Consider the following 24,317-nt stretch of genomic DNA (forward strand, 5'->3'; position numbering starts at 1 on the left):
ATTTGTCACCATCTTTAAAATAAGGCTTAGTGAAAGCTTTCAGTAGCACACTCCTATCATGCTAACAAACTGCAGCTATAGAAGCTCATACTGATCAAAAGTTCTGTATGTACTGTGTATCATACTTCTACTGAATTTTTGTCACTTGGGCAAATCTCAGCTCTTCACTCAGCCAAGGTACAGAAGTTGATAATAGCTATTGTTTGTACCTAGTTGATGCAGTTAAGATAATTAACTTTCACATAAACTCTGAAATAGTTTAATTAAATCCCTTGCAGGGATTTTTAAAATTTTTAAGTTTGTTTGCTATGTGAGCAAAGTCTTTTGTTTAAAGTGAGATCAGCACTATTGAGACAAAAAAAAAAAAAAATCATAACCGTGCTAGGTCTAATAAATTTGAGAATTATTACTGTGTACCTTATTGATGACAGGTTCCTCCACCACAGAATTTTTCATGGTTTCATTGTGCTCCTCTAGTGACTTCACCAACGAAAGAAACACCACAGAACAGAGCATAAAGGTAAGACATAACATGCATGGTATCAAGGAAATCCTCAATTCCATGTTGCCTACTCCAACACAGGACAACTGAAACACAACAGCATGGCTGCACACACATGAGCATAATTTATACAGTAAGAATAAGTAACAAATTCTAAACTCTGTTTTCTGTACAGAATACACTGATTTACCTACTCTGTACTGTAACAGCATCTAATCCATCCCAAAAGCCAAATTTCTTGAAAAATAAACAATCTACACTGACATTTTATCAGCAACAAGATAGAAAATAAAGCCAATTACTCTGTGTAAGGCTGTGAGCCTACCTTGCAACATATAAAGCACATCTAAAATTTTACAAAATATCTATCCATACAGCATAACATGGCTGTATTAACATAAGATATGATCAGAAGTGGCACGCTTTTAATGGCAAAAAGGAACAATTTTCCTTTTAACTGCACTCCAAAGTGAACACAATTAGCCAACATTACCCAAACAAGCTAATATTCCAGCTGTGACAGGACAAAGGTTAGGTCATGCAGAACTCTCTGCTGCCACAGCTTTACTATTCATGAATATTCTTTCTCCTACATATTTAGTTTGTTCACATCTGCTTATTTCTCCTCCATTTCTGCTATGCTACAGTTTTTCTGTTATACCAGCAATTCTTTCAAAATTAAGAGCATGGGTAAGTAAGAAAAAGAAGTAAAGTGAGAGACAAAAATCCAAAAGCTCATTACAGAACCAACATTCAAAACCATTTAACTGCATCTGGAACAGGAATCCAACTAGACACTGTGACAAATAATCAGGAACAGAAATAGTAACTGCTGCATGAGCACTTCTCTTATTAAAAGTGAATCATAACATGGTAGATCAGGACCAGTGGATAAAAGCCAGGATGAGTACGGTAGGGACAAACTAAAACGTCAATACTTTGACTCATTAGATTACTGGTTTTAATCTTTGAAATGGTCCATTTTGTCCTTCTTTTGAGGCAGCTTTTATATTGATCTTAAAGAGACTGACTGTAGCAACATTGTGCTAGTTGTCATTTTACAAAGTCTGATTATTTTTGTATTTTATGAAACAATGGAAAAGTGTTTTTTTGTATGAAGTACTGTAGATTTGGAGTTGTTGACAAGTACATTAACCCTTCATGCATCAGAAGTAAACAAGCCAGCCAAGTAACTTAAATTACATTTTATATATCATACCAACCTCATTTAGGCATCGCTTTTTTGTAAAAATATTTCTGATAAAAGTTTCCTGGACTTCTTCCTGTTTGACCAAGTACTGCCAGAGCCTCTTCACAGACAGTGCAACATGACTGCCAGATCTACAGAACGAAGTTGAATAAATACATCATGCTCATACTTATACAAGAGTGCAGTATTTTATATTCTAATCAAACTATAGTTAGAAAAAATGCTGAAGCAAAACTACAGAGCTATAGACAGTATACTAAGACTAATCTGGAAGAACTGTAATACCCTCTTCCTGAAAACCTACACGTGAGAGGAGGCGCAAAAGGAAGAACAAGCAGAATATGTAGAATCTTATCCTTCTATCTTGGGACAAGTAAGAAAATCTCTTTAAGAGATTACACAACAGTAAGAGCAGCATACAGATTATTTATTAGTTCAGCTCATTCTTTACAGTGTGAATAATTTCTGTTAAGTCCCAAAGAGTGGTCCTTTCACATGGACAATGAATGACTAACACTTCCTGCAAGAAACACATCAGCTGTGTAACTTCACTGAAACATCAATGATTTTTTATAACAAAATTGGAAGGCTTGTAGAATCAGATCAGAACTCAAGTGTTTATGTTTATCCCTAGAAATGGCACACTCAAGTAAAAATTACAAATACCAAAATAGCTGCTATATATAGCTGCTTAAGACAAGCCAAAATCCATCAAACTCTGAATTGCTTTAAATCATAATTTTAAAATAATATCAGAGAGCAAATACATGTTAAACTGGTCCCTTTTAATCAACCTGAGTTACTGGAAGTGTGACCATGATGAAATATCTTACAATAAAAACCAGACGGTCTGTATTCTGAAATCTACAAGTGACGGTAACATTAAAAAGGCAGAAATCTATTTTTTGGCTGAACATGCAACTGTGTTAAGTCATACCTATGCAAATACAGTAAAAATAAGTTAAAAAAATTATTTCTTCTCTGAATTTAGGTAACAATACTGATAAAACTGTGAGGGAATTTTATTATGTCTAAAGGTGGGATAATCATTTAATTCACTGTCACTAATCCATAATTATCTCTGAAGGTGAATGTTTTATTCTTTATTTTATTGTCAAGCATATTTTTTCCAGAGACACTCAAAATCTATATTAAGTTTAAGCAGAAGAATTTTTAAAAATTAGAAACTGTGCTACATTTTTCCTGATCTTGTTTTGAATCAGAGATGCATGAAATCTGACATGTACCCTTCATTTCACATAGCTATTGAAGTTGCAATCTATCACATGCACTAACAACCTAACACTTGATTTATATCAAAGATATTACAGTCAGTGTTTACAGAAATCAGACTCACCTGAAAGGAGTGTTTGCAGGCTCGAGTAAAGTTTTGTGGCGGAGCAACGCAGGACCAGCAGCTAGGGCATCTTCAGAAGCATGAACTGAAATATAATGTTGAGGTGGACCTCCATACAGCTCAAGACGCCGGAGAAGAACTTGCTCCCAGCGCTGTAAAGTTTTCAAAACTGCATGGCATATCGGGGAGCTAACTGGAAGCTCTAGAAAGACAAGTAAATAATAATAAACCCCCTCCCCTTTCTGTTATAATCTTGATAAAGAGAATTCCAGGAGGTGAAGGCTGAAGTGTATTTCAAATGTCTCCACAAGTAAGCTTTGTTCAAACCTCAAGTGAATATTTGCAAGTCTAAGAAGATGAACTCCTTAGTGCTATTTTTTCTAAAAAAAGAAACAGATTTCTGTAATATTGGAGAGATGATATCATGGAGTGGATCATTATGAAACAGATCCTCCTGAAAGATATCAAGGTACATGGATGACAAGCAGGTGATAGGAGAAAGCTGACACACCTTCATAAAGGGCAAATTGTGCCAAACTAAATCTATTAGTGGCATTCTATTGTGAACTGACTGTGGTGGAGGGCAAAAAAGAGCAACTGATGTCCTCTACTTTTAACTTCTGTAAGGCCTCTGACAGTGTCCCACACAACATAGCAAAAAGGATGGACGGTTTGACAGTTAAGGAACTGGTTGAATGACATCACCCAAAGAGTTACATTCAATGGTTCAACATCTACATGGAGATCAGTAACAAGACATCCCTCAGGGATGCATGCTGAGATTGGTACTGTTCCATCTCTCCAATAACGACACAGGCAGGGGTAGTGAGAGGCACCTGCAGGCAGCTGGCAGAGAACACCAGGGTGAGCAGTGCAGCGGAGTTCCTGCAGGGAAGGGATACTACCCACAGGGACCCTGGCAGGCCTGAGGAGCGGGCCCATGTGACCCTCACAAGCTTCAGCAAGGACAAGTGTACCTGGGTTAGGGCAATCACCAGTACCAAAACTGAGTGATGAACAGACTGAGAGCAGCCCTGTGGAGGAGGACTTAGGGATACCAGTGGATGAAAAATTGGGCATGATTCGGCTCACGCACCAGAAAGACCACTGCATACTGGGCTGCATCAAAAGAGCAGCCAGTAGGGTGAGGGAGGGAATTTGGCCCCTCCAATTTATTCTTGTGACACTCTACCTAGGATACCATATCCATGTACGGACACCCCTCTACAGGAATGACAGGAACCTGTAGAGAGGATCCAAAGAAGGGTGACAAAAACAGGTCAGAGGGCTGAAACACCTCTCCTGCGAAGACAGGCTGAGAGTGCTGCAGTTGTTCAGCCTGGACTGGAGAAGGCTCCAGGGACATAATACAGCAGCCTTTCAATACTAAAATTAGACTTACAGGAAAGACATAAAGAGACTCTTTACCAAGGCCTGCAGTGATAGGGGAAGGAGTAATGTTTTCACACCAAGCAAGTAGATTTTGATCAGATAAAAGAAAGACATTATTATGATGGGAGTGGTGAGACACTGGAACTGGTTGCCAGAGAGGTTGTGGATGCCCCTGATGTGGAAGGTCATGTCAGATGATGCTTTGAGCAACACCACCTAGTAAAAGATGCCCCTGTCCACAATGTGGTTGGCTGGGTTGCACCTAGATGACCTTTAAAGATCTCTTCCAAAACCTAACCATTCTATGAGTCTATGAAACAAGGAGTAGGACTTCAACTCAATTAGAAAAAAAAATTACAGTGTTTCCACCAGGAAATAAATATTGCAAACATTCTTATGTGACTAAGAAGCAAAGAAAACATAGAATGCTCAGGTCTCTGCATACTTTTCTCACCCATTCATCTTAGCCACCCACCGTGTCGTTTTATAAATATACCTGTTGTATGATAACAATATCAGAACATTTATTCCCATACCACTAAAAAACTAAGAACTTTTGAACTAAAAGCTACAATATATGCATATTATTCAACACATTACTGATTTTAATGTGCTGATTAGGTATGAAGAGACAACTCTGCTGCTTATTACCTGAAAGATCATGTCCAGCCAAAGGGTAGAAAATCTTCAAATTGTGAAGTACCAGCTGAACCATTGCCAATCTCATCAGTGACCAACTAACAAGAAAGAACTAGTAAGTGATTTACTAATAGGAAAATAATTTTCTCACTTATTCAAAATTAGGTTTTAAATATAGAGCTTCAAATCATCATTATAAACTACTGAAAACTACAAACCACACTTTGGAATATTATAGGTACTTTGAATTCAAAAATTACTACACCACATACTACTAAAATGAATAAAATAATTATTGTGAAAAATTAACTACTAAGTCTAGGTAATATATAGAAATATTAAGTAATTGGTATATTATCTCAAAAACAAAAAAGCAGAAATGCAAGTCTATACACAGCAAAATATCTTGCATTCTAAAGAGCTATTTACCTGTAAGAATTTGAATTAGAATGTTCTTGGTTATGTGCATTTGATGCAAATATATCTCCATCATTGTCTTCAACATCTTCATCACTTTCCTGACTCTCTTCTGAATCATATTCCACTCTACTTTGTGATGGAAAAAATGGCTAAAAATTTCAACAAAATTATGTAAATATCTTCTAGCCAACATCTCATTCTAAATTACCTTTTAATAATTCAATCATTACAATGCTTAAAGCTTTTCATATAAAGTAGACATATCATCTTACTCAGTTTAGTAACATTTGGAGTTTGTACCTCATGAAAAGGGTAAACATACATCAGTTAACACCTTAACTATTTTTTACATTACTGAAAAATTCTAATGCTGAAAATGAAAACACTAACTGTTTTTGAATTCCTATTTTTTTTTCATTCCAGATATACCAAACCAGATGTGGGACACACGAGCCTGTCGGCGAGAAGCCAAAACCACTGTATTCTCTTCAGTTTTTCCAAGAGCTCTGAGAAATACTATCCTCTCTCTACAGTGTTTCATATTTATGATCATCCCATTATCATTGCCTCACTGTGCTATTCAGTATTTGCATTTTCTTTTTTGTCCTTGCTCCTAAAATACTAGCTTACTAGTTTATTTTGCTTATGCAACACTTGATAAAGAAATGTGTGTACAATTCCACAGAAGTATGTAACTTTCTAGAAAGAAAGATCTACCACAATGCCACAAACAAGGAACATAATTTGACTTCCAGTGGGTATGCATATGCATTTTACCCAGTGGAAATAACTGATAAATGCTTCTCACATTTCCTTGTTCAGCTAAATACCTGAACTGTAATTATATACAGGTAATTATATTGTACTCTGTAACTATAAAAATCAACATGATCTGTTTATACCATTATCTGTAAATAAATTAATTGAATAACAACAGTTTTCAAGAAAGCTGTCTCAAAAATATGTATAGGCTCCATTTTAGAAAAAGCTAAACATGAGAAATAAAAACAAGCACATTCTATCACCTAGAATAATGACTAAGAAGAGAAAAACTATCAATCCAGAAGTGATAGAAGACACTTAATTGTCAAAACAGCAAAAAAATTACCTTTGCAATGAAATAATCCCAGATGCTAAGTTCAGGAGAGATAAATCTTTCTTTGTAAGATGATGATTGTTGGTCTAGCAACGGCAATGCAGGCAACTGAGAACTTTCTTTTGGAGAGGTCTTTGATGAAAGCCGGTAATGTTTTTGCTGTTTCTCTCCATCATCTATGGGAGAAGAAAATAGAGCATGTTGCTTTAAACCTTCTGCTCTACCTCCCTATTGCTTTTAATAAACGGATTCTTAATAAAAAGTAAAAATTTCCATCATGACAAGTTTTCAGAATTTTATCTAAGCATTTATGTAACAACTAAACACAGAGAATGCTAAATCCTCAAATACATAAAACTAATATATAACTAGAACTTCAGTATGTCAAAACTCCCTGCACAATTATTTAATTCACACCCATAACTGAATTAAAAGATCTCCTCATACAAGGTGACAAATACTATTACTCAAGCCAACGATCTTCCAAAACTAAATGACTTTAATAAGAACTACTGAATACTGATTATGTTAGCTTTTAAGACAAGCCAGGACACTTGTTTTTCAGTATATATATTGCAAATACGTAAGCTTGCCATTCCTGCTTCAACTTGTAACTCCATGTGTCCCTCTAGTGGAGGTCTGTATTTTTTTCACTAAGTAGTACAATTCTGCTAAATCCACATGCCCTGAAAATACATTTCCTCAGCAAATATAAAAGATAATATTTTAATTAACACAATCTAATATACAACTTATTAAAAGGGGAAAGATTCATTATTTACAGTAACACCCTAAATCCTAGGAGTAGACATGTCCCCTCTCTTGTCCCAGCATTGACTTTTTTTAAACTAAGAAGTGTCAATGGAAGGTTTTATTTCCATTCTTGATTATTACAGTACTGAAGGAAATAGCTCATTTAAGATTTCAGGAATATCTTAACATATTTCTATCCCCTTATACCCTGAAATACTTCTTGATCTTGTTAGGACTCATACTCCAATATAGCCTATTAGTAGAGGAATCAGTAGGAATGCTACCAATTGTCACTTGTCACCAATTGTCAGTGTTCTGACTCTCCAGAACACACCAGAAGTGAAAGCGATGAGGGAGAAAAGAAGTTATATTTGGAAATTTGTTGGCCATCTTTCATAACAGAGAATATGAACTTGAATCAATTTCCTACTTGATTGGAAAAGGTGGGGTTTGCGTTTGTATTTTGTTGTTGTATGGTTGGGATTTTTTTAAAGATGTTTTTATTCTTTCAAATAGATACATGGAATGTACAGAGATCAATTTCTACAGTGAAACCTAGGAGTGGGTTCAAGACTAAGGTAAAACAAAGAAAGCTTAAATATGAAAATAAAAAGGAAGTTGATTTTTTGAACTTTGTTTTGTAGTCCACAAAACTTGGACTTTAGCCGAGTCAGTTTTTTTAAGCAGAGGGGAGTATGGGCTGCCTTATGATGTAACAGCAGTAGTAAGTGTGAGCCAAGAATGCAATTCTGTAGGCTTAAAGACCTCACCTGAGGGAAGATATCTCTACCAGCGAGTTCAAGCATCAACACGTTGGGCAAGACCAGGTGCAAGAATGAACTAACATGAACATCACAAATGCAAATACGTTCTTTACTGTTTTAATTTTCCTATTCCCTTCTGCTACCAAGGGCCCACAAAACTAACAACCATGGAAGCTTCCAAAATTACCTTCTGTTAATAATGCTGAGGATGGCAAAAGAAGAGCCAGTACACCTATCTGTTCCTGGAGTAAACTACCTATATACCTAAGGGTATTTCCTATACCCTTATTTTTTTTAGTGTTTTATCCACAGGACACTTTCTGAGTCTTGACAGGTTTCTGAAAGACTATGTCCTTCAAAACTCTTACGGATATTCCAATCACTTGAAAACAGAAGGTTTAACAGTCTCAACAACAGAAAAACAGTGGTAATTTATAAACACTTTTTTCAATACGCAATACTTACTTGCTCATAATACAAACTTAGCCAACCGTACAATTGTAACTCGAGACCACTAAGATTTAAATACATAGTTTTTTAAAAAAAACTTCCAGGATTTCCATACCTCACCATTTTTTATTTATTTTCTTCTAATGGACAAATTATCTGTATTCACACTAGTCAATGGAATTTATTCATTACTTCTGGTCATTTCTGGACCAGGAATAAACATGTTATTCCAGGATTCAGAAGGATTTTTGATTACATATGAAGACAAAGATTATATCACAAGCAGCTGAACTAATGTGCTGATTGTGGTCGGGGTAGAGGTAATTTTCTTCACAAGTGGCTGGTGCAGTCCCATGTTTTGGATTTGTGCTGAAAACAGAGTTGCTTACACAGAGTTGTTCTTGCTGAGCAGGCTTACACAGAGACAAGGCCCTTTCTGCTGTGTGTACTGCCACCCTGGCGAGGGAGCTGGGGGTGCCTCGGAGGCTGGGAGGAGTCACAGCCAGGACAGATGACCCAACTGACCAAAGGGATATTCCAGAGACATCATGGTCAGTACATAAAGGGGAGGGAAGGAGGAGGAAGGTGGGGGACATTTGGAGGCATGGTGCTTGTCCTCCCAAATCACCAGTGCACATGATGGAGCCCTGCTCTCCTGGAGCTGGCTGAACACCTGCCAGCCTACGGGAAGCAGTGAATTAATTCCTTGTTTCTCTTTGGCTGTGTACACAGCTTTTGCTATTAAATTGTCTTGACCTGAACACATTAGTTTTCTCTATATTTTACCCTTTCCATTTCTCTATCTTTTACCCTTCCTATTTAACTGGTCCTGCCAGCGGGGGAATGAGTGAGTGAGTGGCTGCCTGGGGCTTAGCTGATGGTTGGGGTTAAACCACAACAGCCACAAAACAATTTATATATAGAATCTAATGAAAGATGAAGACATCCCATCTTTCATCTTGAAAGAGGAATATCATAACAGTATGTGTCACACTTCTATACTGTATAATAATTTTTTTTCCTGTAAGGAATAGTATTTGAAATCCACTTACCTGTACTAAAAGTGAAAACCACAATAACGGCAATACAATGCATTTTCATTACATTATTCAAAGCTTATCAGTTAAGGAGCATGCACATGCATCACTATGAATTTTTAGATAATTTTTAGCAACTACTTAAAAAAAAAGTAATTCACTAGGCATGAAACAAGGAGCAAGTGTTGCATGATACAGAAATGAGCAAGTATAGGTCTGCAGGTTGTTTTTTTAAGCAGAATTCAAAAGGTAAGTTTTATTTAAAAACTACTTTATTAAAAGCTTTTACTTTTTTATTTTAAAAGTACTTTATTCCTTTCTGTTGGATCACTCCTTGTATTTTTAAGAATACTGCAGGCTAGTCATTGGAAAAAATTCAGTATAGAAGGTAAGTGAAAGAACAACCACCTAAGTGGTTTGACAAACACCACTGATGCAGATTTCTTTAACGACATTAAAAATGTTGTTAAAGTTCTGACTGTCATTTGGAATTTCAAATTACTGATTAACACACTTTCAAATTTCTCATATATTTCTAATTAAAAATTTTTACATGGGTTTAGTTTTTTATTTGAAGCATTTATCTTTGCTCCCATTTTACTAATATGACAAAAAAAATTATGTTATTTCCCAAGAATATTTCAGACAAGGAAAATCCTGTAATTTCTGCCAGGTTCTAGGACATGCAATGGTAATCAAAAGATCTGTTACCTTTCACCTTCCCAGGAAGAACTAAAAGGCAGATTACTTTCAACTTCCCTTCATTTGCTCTTGCAGCATGGAATAACTGAATAGATGAAATGAAACTATGGATTTCTAACTGTCAAAACAAAGGTCAAATTCTCCCTTAAGAACCTTCTGTATGATACAGAACTTACAATCTCTATATAGACTTAAATTATAAAACAGTTTGCTTAGGTAGTTTTCAAGCAAAACACGGTAAATGTGATTCTGAAAAAAATCTAATATAATCAACAACAAGGTTCTTTTTCAGATGATAACTGCCTCTTGGAAAACAAAACATCATGGGCTAGTTCTGTTTGCCAAAATCCTTTCCTGCAACTGGAAAAACAAGAAACATGGATGAAAAGCAGAGTGAACTGAAAAGCTTTCAAACTGTTTTGATCTGATTGTTATGTGACAGAGGCACTAAAACAAGTTTTTCAATAAGAATATTCCTAACAGAGGTTAGGAATTTATAAGACTACCAGATACTGGTTTTTGGTTCCTGTTTTTATCATTTGAGTCTAAAAGATCATATTTACTTAAGTGAAATTTTATATTCAAAGCCACTACATGCTTTAAAGCAAAGAGCAGAAAGGGAAATACCTTTATTGACCAATATGGTACATGAAATTATGGTCTCTTAAAAGAAGTTTCAAACTTGGAGATCAACACCCACATTCAGATATGTACTAAAGGACTGGAGGTGAGGCAAGGAGGAGAAAACATGCATAGTCTTATTGTATTAGAATTATTTGTGTTCAGAATTTTTATCTATTGATCTCCATTTGAGAGTGGAAGCATTTCACAAAAATCTAAAAGTAAAGATAAGGGAGAAGAGTCTAGTTAAGCATAACAAAATGGTAAGATATAGAAAAAAATCTAAGTAATATTACAGAAGGACATGGCATAGTTGACGTGAACAAGCATTCCAGTCACTTCTCAGTATTTGTTTCTGGGTATCAGAAACAGTTAAGGCACAAAAATATAGCTGACTTTAACCCTAATCCCTCTGCTTCATTGGAGGTCTATTTTTTTTTTTTCCTTTCTCCTCCCACCATTTTTTTCAATATGACCAAGAAAGGACTTCAGAGAAATACATTTCCTCCAAATCTGCTCTACATAAACACACATTAAAAACAAGTAACAACCCACTGAATCCTAGAATTACACTGGTTGAAAGACACCTAGTCCAACCCCTTGCTCAGAATAGGGCTGACTTAATTGATGACTTAGTTAGTTCAAGTTTTTGAGCAACTCCAAAGATGGAGATCCCACACCACCTCTAGGCCACTTTCTCAGTGATTATGCATAAAAACTAGTATTAAAAAAAAATGTTCCTTCTTCCGTTCAATTTTTAGGTAGAGCTTCGAGATCTTCCAGCAACAGTTTTATTAAACCTGCAATCAGCCAGGCAGCATTCCTCCTTCAGAAAAACATACAGCATATAGGCTATATTTAGTAAGCATTTCAGAATACACTTCTTTGTAAAAATACTTTGCATTTTAAACCAGTGGTAGCAGTAGTATTAACACAGCTTACTATAGAGTTACCAACACCTAGTAAGCAGAATTGCCAACAAAAGTCAGGTAAGGCTTCTGACAATCTGTGATAGCAAACATGTTTACCTTACTAAACTGATAGAGAGAAATGTTTACGCAGTACCACAGAGAAAGCTAATCAGAATAAGAGCTCACTTTTGGGTAAAGATCTCTATTCTGAAAACATTTTCTAAAAGTCTGATAAAGCTATTTAAACAGACTATATTTACAGTTTTCCATAAATGGAAGGTAAGGCATTTTGATATGTACCATACATCTAAATATTAATAATAATTTTTAAAAAATATAAAATTACATTTTGTCTCTCTGCATATATATTCAGATGTGATTTAGAAAGTCATCAGAATTTAAGTAAATTTGTCTTTACAAAATCTTCCCTTAAAAACTGAGTTAATTGTAGCATTTTTGCTGTTGGTTTTATAGAAGTCAAAGTAAATCAAAAAGCACATAACTGTATGAAAAATGAAAGCTTTATAGGAATTTGTTCTGGACCTGAGGATAGTTTATCACTAACTGAATTTAAAACTTGAAGGTTGTTTGCTTTTCTAAAGGGTCCTTAGAATGTCAACAAGATGCCTTTCACTTGTAATGTCTGGAACGAACACTTAGAAATCCACATGCACAATAATGCTTATATTCAAAAAGCAAAGCAAGCAGCTCTCCAAAAAAGATATGAAACACTTCTGATCTTTTCAAACCATGGTCAAAGTAATTTTGTATTTAATATTTATTTCAAATGAAAAGCCATTAGAATACTACAGTGCAGATAATTTTCTTTTTTTAAAAAAGCCCAATTTATGTGCTTCTTTAATTATAAAATTTTACTTTAAATTTTGATATCATGGCTTGCAAACAGAAGTTTTTCTGTCTTTTTGCATATGCAAAAAAAAAAACCCCAAAAACTCACACATAGCAAACTGCATGTAGAGGCCTAGTACTAAATCTAGTATCTTGCCTGAAGGTTTGGTAGGACTATGAGTACTGAAGGAGGGAAGGGATTTGGAAAACCCCACACATTCCATGGAGAACACTACTACCTGATGTGGGCTAGGCATTGGGAAGTGCCTACCTGTCAAAGAGAGAAAACATACTGTGTTTGTAAAATGGGAATATGTTCCAGTTAGAAGAGAACTGGAAAGCTTTAAAATAAACACAAACTAGGCTGTAATAGTATTGGAAACTCTCGAAGATCAACTTAACTCCCTCATACTAGAGCAGTTGTGCTACTTGCAAACCTTATTTCAGTAGCATTCACTTCTGCTTCACTCTTCTCTTCTACACAATGTATCAAGAAGAAAAATTTCAGATCCTTGTTTTTCTATGCAAATTCAAAACCATACTAAATTCTTCTTGAACACAAGCTACTTAAAGTAATTAAGCTTAGACCAGTCACATAACTTTCTTAAAAATCCCAGAAGACAAATACACATAAAACAAGAGAACTGACCAGTTTTTGTCTTTAATTGCTGCTGTTCTCTGCTGGGCGTATGAGCTCCTCCTCCAAAGACAGCAGACCACATTTTGTTGTTAAGTGGATGAGCCATAATTCTATACAACTCATTGCTGGAATGTGTTGCAAGGCCATGGATGAAGAGGCTGAGATAGACCGCAGTTAGAATTTCACAAAGTAGAACTGTGAGACCTGGCTGGGCTTCCTCACCAGCAGAATTCAAGAGACGTATGAGAGCTGTCATTCCTGTTTATATAAAATAAACATATTCTTTAAGAAAGCACTGATGTGTGTGTGAACATACTCCAGATTATCATGGGTATTTTGTCTGGTAACTGATGTTACTTAGTAATGTTTAGTGTAGAAAAATTCAAAATTCTACACATTGAAACCTAAGTTGAAAACTTCAGGAGAAAGAGGCAAGCTCTTAATTTTGAACAATTTATTCGTTTTTAGCTTTCTGGTTTTTAGCTTCCTTTTCAATTAATATAACTACATTATAATTCTGAAAGCTGAAATTCTATCTTCTCACTTTACAGTGGTAAAACCAATCAAAAATCATGGGCATCAACTTGCATTACACATTGTCTGGCAAGTGTTCTTTCACCCAAGTACTAAACATCTTGTAATATTTTTATGCTCCCACAAAAAGGTGTAGTTTCAGATGTGGCTTCAACGTGACACTTTGTACAGACAAGTAAAAATGCACATAGTCATGGCCAAAGAATTCTGCTTTTTGTCATGCTCTCCAATTTGCACACATAGCATGTGAATCTTGTAAAAAATAGAAAAAGTCAGTTCAAGGTGATGTGATTCATAGGAGTAAACTGGTAACAATTCCTTGCCCCACTTGTGGGAAACGTAACCCTGCGATTAATTAAATAACACGAAAACAGATGACAAGCTAGTTTCTCCGTAAAATCTCTGGATTTGGTGACAATGTTTGGCAGAAAAGAACAAATGGCATAGCATAAAATACAAAGACTCCTTCAGGCTCTCCATGAAGATTTTAAAGAGAAATTTTCTGATTTAAGAAACAATTCTCATAATAAGTAAGCACATTTCTTGGCTATGCTTACATTAAAGTTAGTGCTATAAACTGAAGCCCATACCTAAATACCTTTTTCTATTTTTTTAATTGATAACATTCCCTCTAATGTAGCTCCCTAATGTGGTTTCATCAGCACAGATCTCAGATGAAATCTGACATTAACTTTACAGCTGCAGAAAATGGTAATTTATGAGAAATGTTTCATTTTTAATAATTTCAAGGTAGTTCAGAAGTTGTCCGTAAGGTAAAGTAATTCCTAGTTGGAGCACAAACTAAGGCAGCCTTCAAGAAGTAGAATATTGGTGCTCCAGGGGGTGCAAACAGAACAAAGGACATGACTTCACCCTACCTCCTGTTTAGCTGCTCTCTCTTTAGTAGATCCAGCACTAACATTTTTTTAATTAAAGAAAGTAATATAAACCAACCTGACTTAGTGAATAATCAGAAGTACTAACTTAGATGTTTTGAAAAAAAGAATACAACATTTTAATCAATGAACTCAACACAGCTGTTACAAATACTACTAGAACATCATAGCCACATGCTCTTACAGTGGATCCAAATAACTCAGTTTTCCTTAAGAGGAAAGAAACAAGTCTAGATACCTGGCCACTGAGCAGGTGATGTGTTGGGAGTCACTGTTTCTTCTAAGCTTGCTGTTTTTAAAGAATGACACTGAGTTAACAGGACCGTCTGGTACACTGTTCCAGTGAACTGATTTGCTTGAAATGAGCTGTGAAACAGAGAAGCAGGAAATATTTATTTTTAAAAATTATATTTACAACTATTGAAATATTAGCACTTTCTAGATGTAGGCAAGTGTGATCACTGCCTTCTGGTGTACTATCCATTAACATGACTGCAATGAGCCAGCTGTCTAAAAATCACTTTTCATAGACTTTACCTGTAGCTGTGGCCATCACAGAGACACTGGTAGATGCAAGCAGAGAGTGACGCTGCTAAGGTATGCATTACACATATCTGTAAGACAAAATTTTACAGATCTCATTACTCCCAAAGTGAGCTGTGGCTAGTATCACAGCTTTTCACTGCATAAAGTTGTGTAACAAGCACTGAACATGAAAGGTCGAAGTCCTTATGCACTTACAAAGTCACCTTTTGCAGCAGAATTTGTATCAGACAAATTACCCTATGAAAAGGATGAGGGAAAACTCATTCGCCTCACCAATGCATAATCATAGATCAGCTTCATCTGAAATGTTTTCAATTATTAAACAGCAGCCTATTAAGCCTGAATTCAACAGTCTTATGTAATTACATCCTAAAACAACAGCAGTTTGCTGGTTCAGAATACAAATAATTTATTTCATAATGAATACTATAATGCAGCTCAGTTTTTGACCAATTCTAGTGCAGCTCTTGGCCACACACTCAATTTAATCAGTATCATACTGATCAGTACTTTTAACTGACTTTTTTCTTTACTTTTTTCTTAACAGCTGACACTTTTTTCTTTAAGTATCACAGTACACATTAAGGTTAAAAAGCTAGAGAAGCTGTTAATCAAAAACAGTTTATTATATTGTTTTTGTTTGTTCCCTCTAAAACAAAGCTAACTAGGATTAAGCCATCTTTTTAGTGTTCTCTAGAAATCCTTAGTAAAACCAGACATGATCTGGGACCTAACAATAACAACTTCAGGAAAGATTTAAGTTTTATTTCCAGTCAAAGGTTAAACGCAGGAGAAATCTTACAGAAAACTATTTTTAAAAATTACTATACTAACACATACTGTTTCACAAAAAAACAGTATGGATTTATTGTAGTTTGCTAACACTCAGGTTTTGTACTTAATATTTAATTTTACTTATGTCTAAGAATGAAATGCAGAATCTGCTATTAGCATAAAAGAAGTAATGAACATACTGTCATAAAGACAAATATGATGCTGATGGTTTAATATAACATCTTTTCCATTAAAATGTCCTCTTGGACAAACATCCAGTTCTGAGAGAGGCCAATCTACAACAGCTTGTGGAACCAGATCCTCAACATCTCAACAATGACTAATGATCACTGGACATTTCTTTAAGCTCAAGATAAGTACTACAGAAAATGATTATGTTTCATGGTTTTACTCTGTCACAGATAGGCACAGCACAAAGTTTTCATGCTGTCTGAAAGAAAAAGTTGTGACTTCAGCAAACTAGACAATAAAACAACAAAACTACTGTAAAAAAATACATACCTTGCTGTTCTGAGTATCTGGATGAGGTGGTGAATCAAGGTTTATTATAGCATGTAATATATCATGAGTTAAATTGCCAAGATGTAGCAATGGATTAGCAACCACTGTTTTAGCACTAGCTGTGCAAGCAAATAGGAGAGGTATGGAGCTTTGCTCTGGTGGAGGGCTGGAAGGTATCTGTACTGACTGCTCCTAAAATCAAGCAAGAAACACATAGACAAAGCAATAGTACATATTCTTTAAGGGAACATAGTAACTTTGAAAGAGAGAAAAAGATTCTATAAAACAACAAAAAATAAATAATGTACAAAAAAACCTTGTTAAAAACAGATTTAGATTTATTTAAAAACATGTGCATGCTACAGTAGGAAAATTTCAAAAATATTACAAAACACTTTCAAATAAATCTATAAACCTGAAGCAGACAAAACAAAACCTAAGCTACTCCACATACCTGCTGAGATTCCTGCAAGAGGAGAATTAATTCCATTCTGACAGATGCCAAGCCTCCACCGTGTGAGCCATGAAGTATACAGTAACTAAGGAACATTCTGAGGAGAGACTGGTACTTCAGAAGCCATTGACGTCTTTTTTGAAAGTCTTCTTTCTGTAGCATAGTTTTTTCCTGGTCAGCTAAGCCTTCAGGGTTTTCATGTAATGTACCTTCCTCTGGCCGTATCTCTTCTACTTCAACACCATAATCACAGGTCTTCTGAAGAGCTACCACTTCTCTCTCAAGCCACTGGTAAAGCTGATACCGCAACTTTCCACCATCGACTTCATAGCCAGTGGACAGTGTACGAAGCTCCACAGTAAGGATTTTCAGGCATGCTCTAAACTTCAGCTGTACTGAAATTGTATCTTCTGATGGACTTAGAATATCTTTGTCATCAACTACACTAAAAGATTCTGTGTAGCTAGAACTTGTTTCGTGTAATTTTTCAGTTTTCTTCAGAGGTTTTAGCTCTTTCATTACCAGGGAAGAATCTTCACTTTCATCATTTTCATCACTGTCTGACTGTAGTTGCAATTGTTCATCTTGGAATAGAGCACTTGGCTGGCTCCAATCAAACGAAAGAGTGGAACTTGAATGTCTTCCTGATGAACAATCTGAAGATGAACCTAGACCATTGAATACTGGCTGTGACCAATCAATACTGGAAGCTTGATCTTTTGTTTCAAACTCTTTAACTGGAGATAATGGTGAGAAATCTTTACTAGTATCCACTAAACTAGGGGATTTACCGAATAACTTTGACCTCTTGACAACTTTGGGCATCTTTGATAACACTTCCAAGGCCAACATGGGACAACCAGCTTTTAGATGAGCATATGCAGTGGTGAAAAATAGCCGTCTTTCACCTAGGTTGATTTTGTCAGCTAATCCATTTTCTACTGTTAGGGAAATGTGTGTGGAAGATGTATCAGAAGAGCCAAAATGACGTCTCAGCAAGAGGGGATGTGTTCTTAGGTAGTTATAGAAGTTAAACACTGCAGGGTTGCAACTTGATGAGCCATCCCCTTCACCTGAAAAGATATGGCAACATGTAAAACATACCACTCTGCATGAAATAACCCATCTGCAAAGTCATAAGTTAGTCAGAGGCTTTTAGATCTTAGTATCAATCCTATTGTCTACTTCATACATCCATTCTACTGTTTACTTCACTACACCCTCCTTTGCACCTTCATCATTTGAAAATCTCAGTGGGAAGGACATTGCCAAAAACAATTGCATTACTAAAAACAAGCAGAGTGAGGCAGTAGGCATGACTTCTTAAATTAAAACAGCTACCATTTATTTTCCTTGTAGTCAGGCCAGTTTTACTGAAGTGAAACAAGGCCACTTTTCTGTTAATTTTAGATTTCTGCAGTCTCCATGTTCCACGTCTAAATGACAATAAGAAAATATCTTACTTCTTTTACTTAAAGTCTCATTTAAAAAACTGGAATAGTGTTTTTTTTTGTCGACATCTCAAAAGAAATGCAACTTACAATAAAACTAGGAAATCTATCACATTTCTACATAATGGTAGCAGCATTACATACAAATAAATGAATTACACAGCAGTGGAACACCTATTCATTTCATTTTCATGTCCACAAGAAGAAAAACCCTGAAGAGATATAAGAATCAGAACAGCATGATTCACAGTTTTCAAAGGTCTCAGGATAGCTGGGGATAGAAATAAGCCCTTACTCTATCCTCTATCACATGTTACAGCACAACTGGTGACAGTTAACAGAGAGAGCTACATGAAAACACACATTCTAGGTAAGAAAATAAGGCAAGACACCACAAACAAGCCATGAAATGATCACAGAAGAATTAGCAACACTTTAAAATTATTTTACACAGAAAGATGGGATCAAGATAGCAACAACCAAATGCAATATTCCTCATTTGCTCAAAATCATCCTAAACCATTTAACTTCTGCTAAAATCAGTTTCACAAATTAGTTGCCCAATTCTAAGTATTTGAGCCTTTATTTATCCCCTTCCAAATTCTCTCAGTAACCAGGACTGAAACCAGCTAACTAGCAAGGACTTGAAGCTTTTAACTTAAATGAAAACACTACCTTTAGGAAATAATACAATTAATTCTTAGAAGGCCTATAAAGCCAGCAAGTGAATATAGAAATTAATTGCTCTAGGATACTCACGTGCTGTTTCAGGCACCACAAGGGCCTCCTCATACCATTTCAAGTAACAAAATCTATCTGTTGGTAGCCTATTATTGTAGTCAGCTGTTACCAAGGGCTAAAAGCTGCAAAACACCATGTCTAACAGACTCTCCTATGTAAAGTGAGCAATCAGAAATTTTGTCTTAGGCTGTGATGGAGTCGAATTAATATAAGAAGTTAGTTTGTCTCCATCTTTAGGCTGCTTCTGGAAAAACAGCTGTATTACTGCAGGATCATTCCACTGTCTTGATATTCACATGCTTAAAGGACAAAGTATGAATGCTTGGAATACAAGGTAATAATAATACAGTCACCATGTTTGTGACTGAAGTCCACATACATTGCTACAGCAAGCAGTTTACTAACAATGGTGAAGAACTGTGTGGTACTTGGTTTTGATCAGATGACACTTTAAGAAACTGTGGCTTAAATTAACAAATATTTTAAATCAACTCAACAGGCCAAATACTTATATTCTTACCTCCTTCATCTTCAACAGAATGTTTAATCAAAGTGTCAAGAGCCTTGCTATAATCTTCCAAAATCCAGTATGCCATACTTCGCAGGAAAGGGTCACAGTGTATGTTTCCTAAGTTCTGTTTTCCAGTAGACATACTTCCCAAAACTCTCTTCTGTAGTATAGATTTGTAAGTACTAGACACTTCAAACTCCGATTCATACAGTCTTGATATTACAAGAGCCAATTGAATGTCATGCAGTTTTTCAAGGCAGACCTAATTAAAGGTAATTATATTAAAATGATCAAACTTTGCAATTTCTCCTCAGTTTAAAATTATTACAGGGCAGGAAGGGACATAAATTTGCTCAGATTAAAGTAAGTAGGTCTACCAACTCCATAAAACGTGAGCAGGACCTAAGCAGAACAGACGTAGATAAGTATCACATGAAAGATTGGATTTGCATTTCTTCAGTTTAAGTATGGCATGACAACAGATCTTTGAAATCAACCAGCTTCAATAGATCATTACCAATGTGCACACGCCACCTCTTACTTCTGGATTCTGTTTATTTTAGCTACAGAGCTTTACAGAACAAATCCTTCACCATCACAGAGATTAATTTCCTCACAATTTTGCAATTCAAACAGATCCAGGAAATAATTTGTATTTTCTTTGTTTTTTGTAAAGGGATTCTAGGAGCTAATCAACATCTCTGCCAAAACACCACATCTGGAACTTCCTAATGAAAAACTATGCTATCTTCCTATAGGACTGGGTAGAAAATCTGAAAGGAAGCTAATTGTAGGTAGGCCCCTTAGTATTAGAGCAGAGAAATTACCCATGTCACTTTTCAGTATCAGTAATATGACAGCTAAAAAGGAATCAGAATGTAAAGATGAAGGTTTTCCATTTGTCATTCATTTGGGGTGGGAAAGAAGAGCAAAAATTGAAAGCATAAGAAGCTTCAGGGGCCATACTAATGCAAAACACAAATGGCATTCAGTCTATTTGTACATTTGGGACAACGCAACGGTCTTAAACATTAAGCATTTTATTACCTCCACCGCATCTTTTAAGTGTCCTGCCAACAAGAAAAATGCTGCAGAATGCTCAAATCGCTGTTTGCCAAGCAAAGAAAAAGCATTCTTTAAGGCTGCTTTACGCCATCTGTCCTCAGTAAAGTTGTTTCCAAAAAACTGTGTCATTTTAGTATCTTTTTGGGACCTGCATATCAAATATAATTGATAAAAACATTTTACTTTTTATTACTTGCACTATGGTTCCTAATTTCTGCAGATGTCAGTATAATTTTATACAGATCTTCACATTAGGAAATGCAGAGTCTCTCACCACACTGGGAACTGAGAAAGCTACTTCTTTAAAAGTAGTAGGAACTTCAATAAATAAAAAACCTAATGGTTTTTCAATTACCTGATACAGAAAGAAAATCTTTTTTCTTAAGGTGAACTCTTAAGTGACAATGAAAATTAGTTTTCAGAAAGTTTGCAATACTGAATTCTGTATTATGAAACATCAGTTAGGAAGACATAAGTCAGTCCCCTGATCTGAAGGTACAATTTTAAACAACAAACACTTATGTAAAAGATAGGCATGACATTTCAGACACTTATACTACTAGTCCTCAGAAGTAAATCAGAATTAAGCAGTAATTGAAATTACAGGAGATTGAGACTAAAACTTGAAGCACCTACCTTCAGAAACAGCAACTAAATTTTCCTTCAGTTTAGGGATAGAAACTACTCATTCAATGTAATGACTAGTTTGGAAATCAAACCCCAGCTTTCAATGCTAGTATTTGTGCTTCCTTTGGATTACCATCATATTCAACTTTTTCCTCCAAAATTATACCAGACAGTGTGAAATTCCATGTAAGAGCTTGGATACCTGTATAATCCCCAAATAACAGCTTTCTTCTTCATTGCAAGGTAAAAAATGGCAGCATCAAGTGGATTGCTGTTTCTCTGGAAAGCTGCTTTAGCCACCTAAGAAGATAGTTTAAAAGCAAAAAATCAAATTTAACTTAATCTTAAATGAGATTCTTGTTGCTTCTGGCATCTCATACCCCAAAGTGCATTGAAGTTCTCTTTAATACACGATGCCTCCTGTCATTATGAATCTGATATAAGAACATATGAAGATACAACAACCCATTTGATAACACTTAGCCCATGCTCTTCCAGTTCTAGAAGCTTATTTGCAGATGAAATGGGAATCCATATACCTGAGAGTAGTTTCTAAAATTATACCAAAATTAATTTACTAGTTGCTCTGTTAATGAAAGGACAGATGGAGTCTTGAGAAACAGGCTGGGACCAGTGATTGCTTTTGGAAGGTGGAAAGGAATAGGGTAAGGGCAGCAAGAATAGTCCAAGTCCCATGTAAAATATTCTTAAACTCAGGCCCAGAATACCTGGAATTTTTTAAAGCAAGGCAGTTGAGTTTCATAAAGTGATGATTAATTACTGAAGATTTAGAAGTAAGAGTAGAGACATGCATTTTACCACTTGGTGCTTTGTAGTCAAAGTATCTTGTGCATGTCATTTTCTAGCTCAACACACTAGCTTTTCCAAGAGTTTAAAACAAGTGATAATGAGGTTAGGCTTACTGCCACATTGTGATGGTTAAAATATTTAATATAAAAAACCCAAAAAAAAACCTCAAAAAAAAAAACCCCTCAAAAAAAACCCACCAAGACAAAACAAAACAATAGAATGTTTGTTTCATCATGTAAAATAAGCAATTTAGCAATTTGCAAGAGAGATGTACATACAATATCTAACCTGTTCCCACATCTAATAGGTTTCTAAGAAGAACCTTTCCCCACAACTTCAATTCTCAATTTTGCTATAAAAACAACTATATCCTCCATCTGTATCTTGAGCATCCACAATAAGCACTGTACAATATTACCTTTAGGATGGAATATCTAAGAGCAAAAAATGTAATCCACACTGGAATTTGATGCACTAAAAACGTTTAGTAAAACACAGAAGTTCATATTCTTACAGAAAAGTATAGATACAAAGAAATACGGCATGAAACACTCAGAAAAACTTCATTATCTAAAAGCTTAAAACTACATAAATAGAAGGTCAACACTGGAGAACAGCTGTTTGGAAAGATTTTGTTGGGTTTTATTTAGAATGCTATGTTTACCTTTTCTATGCATTTCCGCAGGCTATGGATGTTTCGGACCCACCATCCTACACCCATAGCTCTGAGCTCGGACCATGTTGGATCTCCCTTCTGCACGGCAGGGAGCATACTCAGGAGCTCTTCCTCTGCTACAGAATGGAATGCCCAGGCAAAGTGACTAGTAGATAAGCCTATACAGTCACCATTAAAAAGAAAAAACAAACAGAAGATATTAATTAATAAAATAATCCAGAATCTGAATCCAGACAAAGGGATGGGAAAGTGAGAAGGGAAGAAGATCAAACAGCTTGTTTTAGATTTTTAAATGCATTGCTGATGAGGCAACAGACATCTAAGTGTATTTGTTAGGACTGCAAATCACACATTACAGAAAAATCATACAACTGGAAACAATTTTTCATCTGCAAACTCCTTAGGAAAGTTTGCGAAGAATAGAGTTTCTCTATAAAGCTCAAACATATGGACAATAAATGGCACTAAGATTAGCCATGATAATCAATATATTGATTAATTTTTTCAAAATTTTGAAAGATATGTTCACTATTTTGACTTGGATTAGAAAATGCAAAAGTTTCAGACAATCAGAGCAAAAACATCTTTGGGGATAGAGATAGAAAAGAAAACATAAAATAAAAAAATCTCATAAGGAAGGAAGCAATTACTAAGCAGCAACATAGCTGGCTAGGGATAATTGCAATTCTGGTGAAGGAGGGATGCTTCTTCGTAGAAAGGCACTTCCGCGTGTGCCCCGGAGGCACTTCCCACTCTCACCAATTTCTGAGCTCACCAGAAGCAGAAGTACCTCAACTAAAATTAATCTTAACTCTGCAATACTCTGCTGTGGCAGTTCTGGCAAATTCCAACCTCTGATTCAGCTGAGGGGTGATAAGCCATGAGATTAAAAATGCTATCACAAATGTCATGATGGCTAAAGAACTAATCATAGCCAGTCCTTTAGATCTGATCATGACTAATCAAATCCATCTCATTCTGTCATCTGCAGTATCAGGATGGAACTAGTTAAATTATACAAAAAAAACTCCCTATATGATATAGTCAATTGTATACTTAGGGTAAGTATATAGAAATATTAAAAGTCTGAGTAGTAAATTTTTTTTCTAAATATGTACTAAATCCCTACATAAACAGGTAGAGTTGTTTACTACATTATTCCTGCAGAAAGTTATTGGAACAACATGGTAGTAGACTTTAATTTGGGGAATTTTGGGTATTTAATTTGGGGAAATAGAAACATTCCCCTATCAACTAAAAACTTGTTAGAAAAAAATCAGTTCCGAGACCTTTACCAAAACCAAAACATTTTCTGCTCTAGCATTCATTCATATTGGACAATATTTTCTTGAAAAACCCCAATGAAT

The 24,317-nt window shown here is 35.5% G+C and overlaps 1 protein-coding gene across 12 annotated transcripts in view; it reads right to left on the reverse strand.

Annotated features, from left to right (window-relative positions):
* DMXL1 (Dmx like 1) overlaps nucleotides 1–24,317 on the reverse strand; it is a 79,392-nt gene that overhangs the window by 14,480 nt on the left and 40,595 nt on the right. For 6 of the 12 annotated variants that reach the window (XM_072922558.1, XM_030258658.4, XM_030258657.4 and 3 more), the window contains 15 exons: nucleotides 22,939–23,108; nucleotides 21,667–21,764; nucleotides 20,820–20,985; nucleotides 19,782–20,034; nucleotides 17,070–18,142; nucleotides 16,616–16,807; nucleotides 15,311–15,387; nucleotides 15,012–15,139; nucleotides 13,353–13,601; nucleotides 6,629–6,792; nucleotides 5,530–5,669; nucleotides 5,113–5,198; nucleotides 3,070–3,271; nucleotides 1,726–1,843; nucleotides 418–480 (listed from right to left, as the gene is read on the reverse strand). In XM_072922558.1, coding sequence (XP_072778659.1) covers nucleotides 418–480; nucleotides 1,726–1,843; nucleotides 3,070–3,271; nucleotides 5,113–5,198; nucleotides 5,530–5,669; nucleotides 6,629–6,792; nucleotides 13,353–13,601; nucleotides 15,012–15,139; nucleotides 15,311–15,387; nucleotides 16,616–16,807; nucleotides 17,070–18,142; nucleotides 19,782–20,034; nucleotides 20,820–20,985; nucleotides 21,667–21,764; nucleotides 22,939–23,108 — 3,179 coding nt within the window. Of the gene's footprint in view, nucleotides 1–417; nucleotides 481–1,725; nucleotides 1,844–3,069; nucleotides 3,272–5,112; nucleotides 5,199–5,529; nucleotides 5,670–6,628; nucleotides 6,793–7,844; nucleotides 12,975–13,352; nucleotides 13,602–15,011; nucleotides 15,140–15,310; nucleotides 15,388–16,615; nucleotides 16,808–17,069; nucleotides 18,143–19,781; nucleotides 20,035–20,819; nucleotides 20,986–21,666; nucleotides 21,765–22,938; nucleotides 23,109–24,317 lie in introns of those variants that run through there. The other 6 variants (XM_030258661.4, XM_072922557.1, XM_072922556.1 and 3 more) reach the window with 2 other exon arrangements.

The sequence above is a fragment of the Taeniopygia guttata genome, chromosome Z (genome assembly GCF_048771995.1).
Source record: "Taeniopygia guttata chromosome Z, bTaeGut7.mat, whole genome shotgun sequence".
Lineage (NCBI taxonomy): Eukaryota > Metazoa > Chordata > Aves > Passeriformes > Estrildidae > Taeniopygia > Taeniopygia guttata.